The sequence below is a fragment of the Labrus bergylta genome, chromosome 14 (genome assembly GCF_963930695.1).
Source record: "Labrus bergylta chromosome 14, fLabBer1.1, whole genome shotgun sequence".
Classification (NCBI taxonomy): Eukaryota; Metazoa; Chordata; class Actinopteri; order Labriformes; family Labridae; genus Labrus; species Labrus bergylta.
In genome coordinates, this window is record NC_089208.1 from 19449247 (window position 1) to 19460832 (window position 11586).

At 38.2% G+C, this 11586-nt stretch overlaps 2 protein-coding genes across 6 annotated transcripts; both read left to right on the top strand.

Moving 5' to 3' along the window:
* tmigd1 (transmembrane and immunoglobulin domain containing 1) lies at positions 1-4074 on the top strand. Of its 3 annotated transcripts, none has more exons than XM_020652969.3 (6): positions 1-159; positions 1042-1133; positions 1260-1544; positions 2666-2953; positions 3054-3157; positions 3254-4074. In XM_020652969.3, the coding sequence occupies exons 2-6, from the start codon at positions 1070-1072 to the stop codon at positions 3263-3265; spliced, it is 753 nt and encodes a 250-aa protein (XP_020508625.1). In that variant the 5' UTR covers positions 1-159; positions 1042-1069; the 3' UTR covers positions 3266-4074. The 3 variants fall into 3 exon arrangements, with proteins under 3 accessions (XP_020508625.1, XP_020508626.1, XP_065819072.1); XM_020652970.3 differs by having other exon boundaries at positions 40-159; positions 1047-1133; XM_065963000.1 differs by having other exon boundaries at positions 79-159; positions 1060-1133.
* A 2252-nt stretch (positions 4075-6326) lies between these two features.
* LOC109998230 (protein PIMREG) lies at positions 6327-10967 on the top strand. Of its 3 annotated transcripts, XM_020653003.3 has the most exons (6): positions 6327-6457; positions 7632-7947; positions 8122-8429; positions 8554-8649; positions 9267-9305; positions 9938-10076. In XM_020653003.3, the coding sequence occupies exons 2-5, from the start codon at positions 7639-7641 to the stop codon at positions 9295-9297; spliced, it is 744 nt and encodes a 247-aa protein (XP_020508659.2). In that variant the 5' UTR covers positions 6327-6457; positions 7632-7638; the 3' UTR covers positions 9298-9305; positions 9938-10076. The 3 variants fall into 3 exon arrangements, with proteins under 3 accessions (XP_020508659.2, XP_020508657.2, XP_020508658.2); XM_020653001.3 differs by lacking the exon at positions 9267-9305 and having other exon boundaries at positions 9938-10967; XM_020653002.3 differs by lacking the exon at positions 9267-9305 and having other exon boundaries at positions 6351-6457; positions 7637-7947; positions 9938-10967.
* The last annotated feature ends 619 nt before the right edge of the window (positions 10968-11586 follow it).

Genomic DNA, 11586 nt, shown 5'->3' on the forward strand with positions numbered 1-11586 from the left:
ACCTTTTCAGAAACAGGGAGGGTAGTAATAAAAAAAGCGTCCTCATCTGCATGTGAGGTATTTAAGAGCTACTGAGAATCTGAACAGTCCTCTAATCTGCACGTTCACACACAGGGAACACCAGAAAGACACAGAGAAAGAAGAAGAAGTTATCATCAGGTAAGAACCTTTTTTTACCTTAGAAGGCAAAACATTGATGAATACACAACCGAATAATTCATTTAGTATTTTTAAAGTTTGTTCCTTTAAGTATTTACCTACTTCTTATTAATTTGTAAGCTAGCACGTACTAGGTTTTGACTGACTTACAAAAGAAGAAATAGACATTTTAAGTATTCATGTTAAGTAAACTGCTATCCTACAGTTGACCATTAACTAGACATTATGAATGCAAGAAAAACAAGACCAAAAAGCCTGAGTTCTATGATTAAAAGCATGTTTATGGTCTTAGCTCTATCTCATTGTAATCTAGACAATGTCTTTTTAATCTGTGTCTTGATAAAACATGTTAACACTTTATTTTATCACATGTGCTTTTAAAGTAATCCACGATAAAGCTGATACATCATTCAACTTCCAAGTTGAGAAAATACTTGTTTTCTCTGATTTAAACTCTTTTTGACTACTGCCTGATTGTTATGTTGACATTACATGATTCTTTGTGTAATAGGGAAACAGTGCTGTGTGCGTCATTGAGCCCTTAAACTTTTCATTTTGGGGCTGATTGGAAAAGCTCAGGAGAAAAATGTGGCTCTTTACGTTACCTTGACAAACTGAAAAAGAGAAGGAAATGTGGATGCGACACAGACAAAAAACTGTCATTGGTGTAACAGATGATTGTGGCAGGGATTTTTCCTTAAAGCATGTTTCAATAAATCAATCTAAAGCACTTTGCACAATACATAAAGGACACTAAAATTACATTGAAAAAATACTATAAAAAAACATAAATAATGTAAATTTATGGAAGAAGAAAAGATTAAGTCAGAATATTAAATATGTTGTATGAAAAGGTTTGTTTTGGATTCTCGCTTTCTGAAGATCAGGTTATTTTCCAAGGAAGTGTAAAATGAAGCTGATGTACGGACCCCCTCTTTTCCATTTGCTGCTGTACTTTGCATCCCACACATTAGGTAAGCCTTTCTGCTTTGTAAGTCTGTCTTTAGTTGAATTTTTCAGATACACTTTTGTTAATACCTCATTACCGCTTCACTATACCCCTAAACCTTCATCCGTCTCCCATTCTGTTTTTCTATAAGGCGTCAGGATCGAGTCTGTCCCAGCAGTCAACAGTGATGGTTTAATACAGATGGAACTGGAGCAGAGTGTCTCTCTGGTTTGTCAGCCTGAAGGCGTCTTGGAGACTGATGAAGAGCTGGTCTGGCTGAGAAATGGTGCTGCAGTCAGTCTTAAGGAGGGAAATACGAAAGGTCGCAGCCAAGTGTGTGTCACACCTGTTATCTCTGGAGACAATGAAGCCACTTTCACCTGCCACCTCAGAAAAAACGCCACAATCAGCGCCTCAGTCACCCTGAATGTCACATGTGAGTCCCTCCAAAAAAAAAAAAAAAAAAAAACTAAAGAAAGAAATCTAGCAGTAATACTGGAACATGGCATTTTGATTTATCAAATTTAAAGACGCTCTGGAGGTGGCATCGTCCATCCACCACTTTGGTCCAAACTGAAATATCAGTTATTGAATGAGCTGTCAGGAAATTTTGACATCAATTGTTGGACATTTTTGTTGGTCAATTGTGTGCTCCCTTTCTGTTGTCTCAAGCTAGCAATGCAACGCGGCTGATCACAAATCATTTTAAGACAAACATGTGCTCACAGATGGGTTCAAGAGCATATGCTACAACATGATGCTTAAAAGTGTTTTCTGTGGGAGACTGTCAGAAACTAGCAATGACAATTGTTATGTTGCTCTTAAGCAGGTTTTAGATGGCGACTTAAGAGCTGACAGCTGCTTTAGTAGCTTTGTGAAGTTGTTCCCATGGAGAGCTGGGGAAGCATGTGACTGTCACCCCTCCTTTAATACACTACACTGTATAAAACGTGGACTAAGTGACATCATCCTTTGGTTTCTGAATAGGTCTGATAAAGCCCAACAAATGAATATCTTGGTTGCTGAATCATGCCCATCTAGCTTAGGATACAGCTAGCCTCAAAATAATCAAAATGGATGAGATATTTAAAAAATGCATCCCTCAAAACCTTAAAATATGTTTTATTTCTGCTGTAAAATGGGCATTTTAACTTGTGACTTAATGGGGATTCCTTGGAATTTCAGTGGACACTGGAGAAATGCATTTTTTTTGCACTTCTGTTGGCTTTAATTTGTAACACCTTGAACATTGCTGCTTGTTTCAAACACACAAAAGATGCATATTGTGTAACATCTGTAAACAGCGCAGCCAGCAGGACAGAACAAAACTGTGTTCTTTGAAGTGTGTCATGAGCCTTGCGCTGTCTCTTTACAAGTCATGCATTTATGGCTTGCTACACCATGATGCTGTGCAAAAAATACACAGTGGGAAACCAATATTCGGCCTTTGTGGGGTTTGTTTCTGTGCCTTTGTTGTTGCACTAAGACAGAATCACAGAGTAAAAACGATGTATTTTTCAGCAGCATTAAAGTTTCCTCTCTCACATCCTCCTTCAGATCCCCCTCAGCTCTCTGGGTCACAGGAGATCTCAATAGAAGAGGAGGAAACACTGGTCCTGGGCTGTGATATCTGGGCCAATCCACAAGTCTCATCCTTGTCTTGGATGCTGAATGGAAGCACAGTTGATCTTTTAGAAGGTGTCTTCACAGTGACCAATGATGGATTTACAAGCCAGCTCTCCACCAACAGAGTGGAGAAAAACTTGCATGAAGGCACCTACCAGTGCATTGCTCATTCTTCCATGTATGGCCGATACGACCAAGTCTTTTATGTCACGGTAACAGGTCCGTACACATATTTAATACTACTCTCTAATCATTTTTACAAGCAAGGAGATTCCTTTCGTAAAGTCTGGCTGATCATCCTCTTCTTTCTCATGTGTAGAAAGAACCATAAAGTTCCCGCTGATGCCCCTCATAGCTGGGTTGGTGGTGGTGTTCCTCACCACACTTCTTGCTGTTGCTTCACGATGGAAAAACATCAGAAAGGTAAGATAAAAACACACAGATGGCAACTTCAGCACGAAGAATGAACAAGATTCACTGCAACTCAACCTTCTAATGCTTTTTTTTTTCTCTTGACAGTGTTGCAAGTAGGCTGTGGCAAAAACAGTTGGCCCTCCATTCTTCTTCAAGCGAAAGAAGACGTAAAGACTTCTCCTCTGTGTTTAGAGTGCACAAGGCTATAGTTCTTTTTATTTAAATATATTTAATATTGAGTTTTGGGAGTTTGTAGACCAATACCAGTCTCCTAAAAAGATGAAGTTAGGTGGTTTAGCTTAGCATTAAGAGCTGAAACAAAGGGGAAAAAGTAATCCCAATAAAACCACTTTATGTTGGTTTTGGTACAGATCTACGGGAGCCTGAAGCGGACATATATCCATACATTTTATTTACTCTGTTTTCCTGAGATAATTAGGAGTTATAAGGACAACAAGCTGGTTTTGCTTTACCAAAATAACAAGACAAATGAGTCAAGATATCGAGAAACCCAACAGAAATTACTTGTTTTTAACAGAGAATTAAGTAAATAAAATGTATTATTGCATGTCTGCTTAGGGCCTCCCTACAGATCAAACAAACTGAGACAGTTAATAATCAGCTTTAGAGCTACAGGTAGGTGCATTTTGAAACTAAAAAAACAGGCTCAATGTTTCCATTTGTTTCCAGTCTTGGTGCTATGCCATGCTAACTGTATGCTGTTGCTTCATATTTATCATCACGTGAAGTCGTTTAATCTGACTCTCAGTACCTGAGTACACATTTGTTGGAATACCTGTGAAGCTTTCGAAATGACCTTGAACAAGCACCCTTTTTAGCACCCTGACCTTGAAAAGCACATTTTAAAGACTCTACTTCCTTTATGTTAGTATCTTTGCAATAAAAGTGCTTTTGTTTCTTAACTACGAAGGTCTGGTTTTCACATTTGCTCTGAACTTTAGCTCCTGACTCAACAATATAACCAAGGATTGTTAAAATCACGTTATACATTTACTCTTCATGAGACAAAAGGACAAATGTGTCATAATGAGGGTCAAGGTCTATCTTTTTGTCCTTACCAAGAAAATGACATTTAACAGGATCACATAAAATCAGGCAACAGGGAAAGAGAATGGTAGCCCACAACAAAGGGGAATGGGCAAATTTAAAATAAGATCATCACTGTGTTTATCAGACATACATGCACATATGTACAGGCTTATATTTGAAAGGTGCTGCTTTTTACACCTATAGCTTTAAATCTGTATTTTAAAGTTGACTTTTCTGGTATGTTTTAAAATCAGTCAAATTTATAATTAAAGATCTAATTGCTTTTAATTGGGATAATCTCAGAGGTTACTGTCAGATGCAGGACAGGTTTTTAAAGAATACTGAAAAGACAGACATCTCTTATCATAATTTGTTTAATAAGAAAATATCAGAAAAAATATCAATCAATAAAGAATGATTTGAAAAAAAAATAGCCTCGTCCATGCCTTGTTTCCATCCCTACAGATTTAGAATGAATAGGACATGATAGTAAGGCTCAAGGTATTTCACATGCATGTGTGCAGTGACATCTGCTGGTCACTCTGCCGTAAACCTCACTCTTCATGAGAAACTGTGAGGAGGGTCAGCTTTAGGTTTGTACAACCAGGTGAGCAAGGTACACCAAGCAGGAGCTATGTTGGTAACCACTAAAACAGCTTCTCGGAACATTTCCCTGTAAGAAGCCAAAAATGCAATGTTTGGGGTTTAACACTAAGCATAAAAGAACAAGGCTGCAGCTCATAAAATGCACTTGAATTTTGTATTATTTGAGCAAAATTATAAATGTATTGCTTTCCTTCTAGGCCAACAATATGTGTATCCAAATATATCACAAATAGGGGAAAATAGAAAATGTAACTTTACTTAAATCACTGAGCAAATGTGAACGTAATTAAAGATCCAACACACTGCAAATGGTGAATATTAATGTAATGATAAACTGTGTTTTTAGGGTCAAACTATTAGAGCAACTTTGTATTACAACATCACAGACTGGTCCCTATACTTACTAGGTTGTATTAAGACCTATTTCATATCAAATCAATCATAACCGAACATTACAGACCTCACCAAGATAAGCTTTATGTCTGAATGTGTTGGATTATGTTGGATATAAAAACATGAAGCATTATTAAGCTTCAGTGGTGTGGATCCTGTCTACATTAAAGGGTTGTTAACTGTAATAGAAAACAGTGACAGTGTCTGTTTGAGAGATTTAAAAAAAAAAAGGAAGAAAAGGTTGTAACAGGTTTTTAATGTGTTCCACTACAGATAGGAACTAATTAATTTCCGAACAGTCTGTCAAGGTTAAGGCAGAGAACAAAGTGAACATGACAGCATAATTAACCATTTACATCATTACGAGTTGTTAACTAAGAATGAATTAGCGCCTACAGTTAATTTTACCTGAGTATTGAAGCGCCTGGTATTTTGCAAGATGGCTCACTGTCAGACTGTCATGACTGGGACACAAGGCACACAACAGAGCCATTGTTAGTGTTGCAAATTGTGTATTTCTACTGTGACATTTTATAATGTCTGCTGTTTAAATGTCCTAATCACCAGAATCCATTACTGTCCTTTTTGTTAGTTTATTGTTGTTGTTAACAATTCACTTTAAGGTTTTAAGTTATAATCCACTGGTGTGGTTAAGGTTAAAAAAACAAACATGAAGTTTAAACTATTAACCATTTTTCATTAAAAGCATATTTTCTTAAGGCTCATTTCAGCATCTGGTGATCACTTGTTTGTTTACAAAGAAAACCTCCCAGATTTCATTCAGGATACTTTAACAGTAGCCAAAGACCGGAGGATATATCACAGAAAACCTAATTAGATTTACAGATTATGGCCTTTCTAACATTTTCGGAGTTCAATGGAAAAAGTATAGACTAGTTTTTTATCACTAAACTTGCTTTCCTGAAAATACTTTACGGACTGAATGTCTATTCATTTCTATCCGAAATCAACGCCAATATTACCATAAGAATATTGTTGAATATAAAGGTCTATATTTATTTTTTATCTGCACAAAAAGCATCTCCCCCCTGCTCCCCCCCCCGACCTTCTCGTCGACACGTTACGTCCAGGTTACGTCCTACGTCATTGAAAGGGGGGGGGGGGGCTTTGCGTAAAGGGCGTGGTGATGTGCATGTGCGGTCCACCGCCAAATTCAAACAGTGAAGAAAGAAACCAGAACAACAGGCAGTCGAAGTAGAGACGAGAGAGGCAGAAATTCACGACTCGTAATCATTTCAGGTAAGCTGTCTTCGTGGTTGAGCTGCTTTGTTTGTTTTTTGTCCAGTATTTATCTGAAACTTAATTTAATTTAGTTTTGAGAGAATTTTTTTTAGCTTTTGCTGCAAAGCGCGCACAGCCGTCTTCATGTTAAACCAGCCGACTCCGACTATACAGATACTTATCTCATCTTTCATGTTTAGCAGCATCATTACCAATCAATTTACTTTAAGTATAATAACAGTACAATAACAGGCAGTAGATTGTGTTGCAGAGGTCTATGTGTGCATGTAGACCTGCAAAGGTATCAGTTAGTACCACACGAACAGACCCAGGTATCACTTTCATTGGTACCGATACTTAAGGATTTATTTTCTTTGTTAAGGGTGAATCTGCGTCATCGTTCCCATTTGACACAGAGTTGTGTGCTACTCAGACACTGGCTGTGGTTAGATGTTAAATAGGACAGAGAAGCCTGCAGAGCTAGAAATCCTGAACAGAAGCAACAAAAGCCAAATACTTTCATTAACACGATTAACTGCCTCCTATTGTTCAAACATTTTATAATTTATTAAACACCCTTAGACCAGCAACATATTTTGTGTTTTGCTGAACAGATCATTGTGTGAAGAGAAATTTCACTTTGACAAGATCACGATTGTGATGAGTGTGAAAGTCTTTTTCTTTTTAGGGTTTAATGTGATGCATCTAGTCATTGTCTTGTGTTTTCTCCTTTTTCGCGTAACCTTAAGGAATCATTTTATTTCCGTACTTTATTTCATTTATGTGCTGTATTCAGAATGATGTGGGTTTTTTTAAAGACTGAGATAACAATAATTGGCATTTTCCATAAATGTATCCATTCAGAAAATGTGAAAAATTACTAATTTAATCTTCTGATCACTTTCAGTTCAGTTTCTTCGTCCAATCAACAGTCCTCTGCTAAAAGATATAATAATTTAATTATAAACAGAAAAGACAGACAGAGAAATGTAAAAGTATGATGAGATTTTTTGACGATTACAACATGAACAGGAAATAACTGAGCTCTGTTTTTATTGCTCCATATACCGGTGTACAATGAGAAATATTTGTTTTAAAAACCTGCTATTCAAAATATCCTCTCCCTTTTCTATCGTTAAAATTGTACATTTTTCTAATGGTTCTCCATCCTTCCTCTCCCCTTTCCGGTCAGCTCAGTCATGGCGTCTTCAGTGATGGATGGAGTTGGTAAAGCTGTGGTAGGAGTCTGGCGAGCACACACAGTCCTGGATGAGTCTGACGGAGCGGAGAGCTCCCCGGAAGCCCCGGATCGTTTCCGCAAGCTGAAGTCCTCATCTTCACTTAATTCTCTGCGAATGTCTTTGCGCAAAAGGCTCCCGCTACGTTCTGTTCAGGCCAACTCCCTCCCAGAGAATCCGACCTGGGAACCCATAAAAGAGCAACCAAAACCCAACACAGTCCACAAACTCACTCGCAGTGCCCGCAACTCCATCAGCGGAGTGTATCAGGTACTTGGACCTCTGGTTTTACTTTGGCAGAAGCTGCATGCAGAGAGATTTTCTGCGTGAAGAGGTTTAGAAATCAAATCGCCAGCACAAGTGAAGGCATGATAATCAAGCAATTCATGAGTGCTGATTCATGACCTTTTTCTTATCCTTTGTCTGTTCCACCCCATCCCCCAGAGGCTGCAGAGGACCAGAGAGTTTTCACGTGAGGAGTGTTTGGTAGAAACTCCGGGTCGAGCATGTGGCGGGGAAGAAGCTAGTCCATCAACTTCTCGTACTCCAAGAAGAACACCTGGCCGGGCTGCAACACCACGACGTACCCCCAGATCGACCGCCACACCTGGACGTACCCCTGGCTCTAGAGGGAGAAGGACTCCCGAGGCTGGCGTACGGGGGGTGAAAACGGCGGGCGGCAGGAGGCAGCTGGTGCGCATGGCCGCTTTACGGAGTCCCTTTGCCTCCCCAAACACACAGAACCAGAGAATGTGAGTCTTTTGGAGCTTTTTTTTTTTTTTTACGAGCTACACTGTTGCATTGATACATGATACAGTTTTTTATTATTATTATTTATTTGCTGATTTAAATTTTGTGCTTTTCTGTCGATAACAGAAAGTTTGACCAAGATTTAGACTCTGTGTCCAGTGGACTCAGGAGGCTCAAACATCTGTCCAAGGCCTTTGATAACCTAATTGGCAGAGATGAAAGGTAAGAGTACATCAATTTAATATTTCTGGAAGTGTGAATAAAGCATCTGTACTCTGTGATGTTTGTGAACGGGAGAGTTGTGTGTATTTGAGGAAGCCTTCTGTGTATTTTACTTATTTCATAAATATTCTGCATAGAGGAGACCTCAGAGGCACATGACCACCCTCTTCCCCCTCCCACCCCAAGAATCCCGTTCTGAAGCACAGCTTGAGGGGCCCTAGACCTCCTTCCCCCCCCCCCCCCCCCCCCCCCTACACACATTCTTCCCGGGCTCGGTTTGAAACTGGGTCTGTGTTTCTGGTATTCGGATAAGGAGGGACTAAGGGGGAGACAGCAGGGGGAGAGAGGGTATGGGTGTGGGAATTGGAGCCAGATAAAATGACAAATAGTCGCTTGCATCACTTCCTGTGTTGACATTCAAAATGTTAAAAAAAAAAGAAAAAAAGAAGTGTGGCCAGCCCTTTGGGAATGAGATACACTGCCTAACACAGAGCACTCATGAAGAGTGACCTTGTCCATTATCAGTGTGTGTTACATGCAGCCAACTGCTTCCCTCACCATATGACGAACTCGTCGGTTGGAAATTTAAACATGAGTTTGTTTTCCTCCCACAACAGGCGGTTCAACTACTCTCTAATGGTGGAGTAGGGAAGAAGGTAATTCATAGTATGAAAAACAATGCTTCTGAACCCTGCTCAGTTATGGAAACACATGCTCGCAGTGGAACTAATTGTCTGACATAAATGCGCATGGCAGCTCTTGCCTGGTGTCTGTATTTCAGTGCATGAACTGCTGAAGAAAGGCTGCTCTGTTTGACCTGCTGGATAACGTGCTCGTCTTCGTCTGTTACAGTCGCACTTCCTTTCCCCTTTTACTGCTCTTTGCTTTAAATGTTTACTTCGTTGATGTTGCCGTATTTGGTCTTTGAACTTCTCTTACTTACCGACATTTCTAACTCATTTTCCAAATTTAAAGTCATAAATTGACTCTAATACTGAAATGTTTCACCTTTCTTAAAAAGTCTGAAAATGATAATATATGATTACAAAAATGACTGTCCTGATTACAAAGTTCATTGAGAAGAAAAGGCAGCTCCTGCTTCCTCTACATCTTTTGACCCAGTGCAGCACTCGCTTCAACCTTTTTTCTATTAATTCAGTCTCATTGTGTTTTTGTTGTTGGTAAAATATGGTCCACAGAGTCAATTACCTTTTACAGACACATTTTTAAACTCAAATCTAACTTTGTTTATGCTTAATGCAGTAATAGTTGTTTTCTCTTTCTACAGAACCACTCCCAAGGAGCGTTCTGGAGGAGCAGTGATGAGAAAGTTGGACCCCAACGGTAAACTCTGTCGCTCAAACCTCTCACGTCGGGCATCAAAGCTCTCAGACAGAGTGGGGGGTTGGGCCAACACAGCTGTGAACACTATTCGCAAACCCAACTGAACTACACACGTGTGTGTGTGTGTGTGTATATATAAAAAGAAGAAAAGATAAAAAGGACCTTTTGTAGCCATAATATTATTGAGGTATTACTGTTTCATTAAAAAGTAGTGTTTTCATGATATTGGGAGACTGTTACATGTAGGCTTGTTGTCTTTATGATATAAACTGTGTTTACTTAGAAACAAATAGGGATTTCTGTGTTTACTTATCTCAGGTTAGCTGGTTGTGGATAATTATCCCCACTATGGCTACCAAAGAGATTTCTGTATTGTGGTTTATGTACTTTTATTATAGCTGCTACAACCAAATGTCTTAGTTACATTGTTATTATTTTTCACACTTTATTTTTATATTCACTTGTTCACTTATTCACTATTCACCAAAACTGTATTTGCAGAACTAACACTATTTTCAATTTACTGACACAGGGGAGATTTGTTTCCTCTATTTTACATGTATGTAATAATGTTACTAACATTTGTTGTTCATTTTTAAATGTCATTTGATTATGCCAAAATGTAAAGTGTATTTTCTGTGAAACAGTGAGTTTTTTTTATATGCACAGCTCGGGCAGTGTTGGAGAGTTTTCCACTTCCTTTGCGTCATAGGGCCACACTGTTAATGGTCTGCTGATGATTCATGGACCATTGCTGTGAACATAAATCATTTAGTAACGTGATGGAGAAGATGTAATGACTCATTTCATGTTGATGATGTTATAAAACCATATCCGGCAGGTTATTAGTGAAGTGATAAACAGCCTTAGATGACGTAAAACACATTTCTCTGCATTTCAATGTATTGGTATCCCCTTCCTGCAGATATGGGAGAAAGAAGTGGAAAAAAGCAATAAAACCTGTAAGAAAGAAAGATTGATGTTGTCTCCTTTATTATTATTTTTTCTTTACATGGTAAGTATAATTTTACGGACATAAATAGAACCTTTTCTTTTATCAAACTAAAGCGAGTCACTGTTGTCGTTCTCAAAGATATAGTTTTTTTGTGGGTAATGTTTAGGATGTAAACCAATATTATTTTTACAGCTGAATCAAGATCCTAAACACAAAATCATTTGTTTTCACCAAAGCAATGTTCTCCAGAATCCTACAAATAACATTTGATTGTTGATTTAGAAATGTGACTGGTGGGTTCATGAAGCCTCTTATCTGCTTTCTTATTTAGTTTGCCTGGTTCTTACGGAGTCCATCTTTTACCTATTATTTGATACAATTTAAAACAATCTTTGGCCTAGATCATTTTCTCAATTTAGAAAAATATAACCATATTTGAAATAATGTCAATAATGCAGTTAAGAAAATATGACATACATCAATATATGGGTTGTTCTCATAAAGTGTTATAAATTAAACCAATAAAGCTTAATTATGTAATTCAAATACTTCTTACTTATGAATTCTTTTGAATTGAAAAAATAAATGTTTTGTGAACTTTTTATTTTGTCATCTGTTCCCTAGACAAAATAAATGTC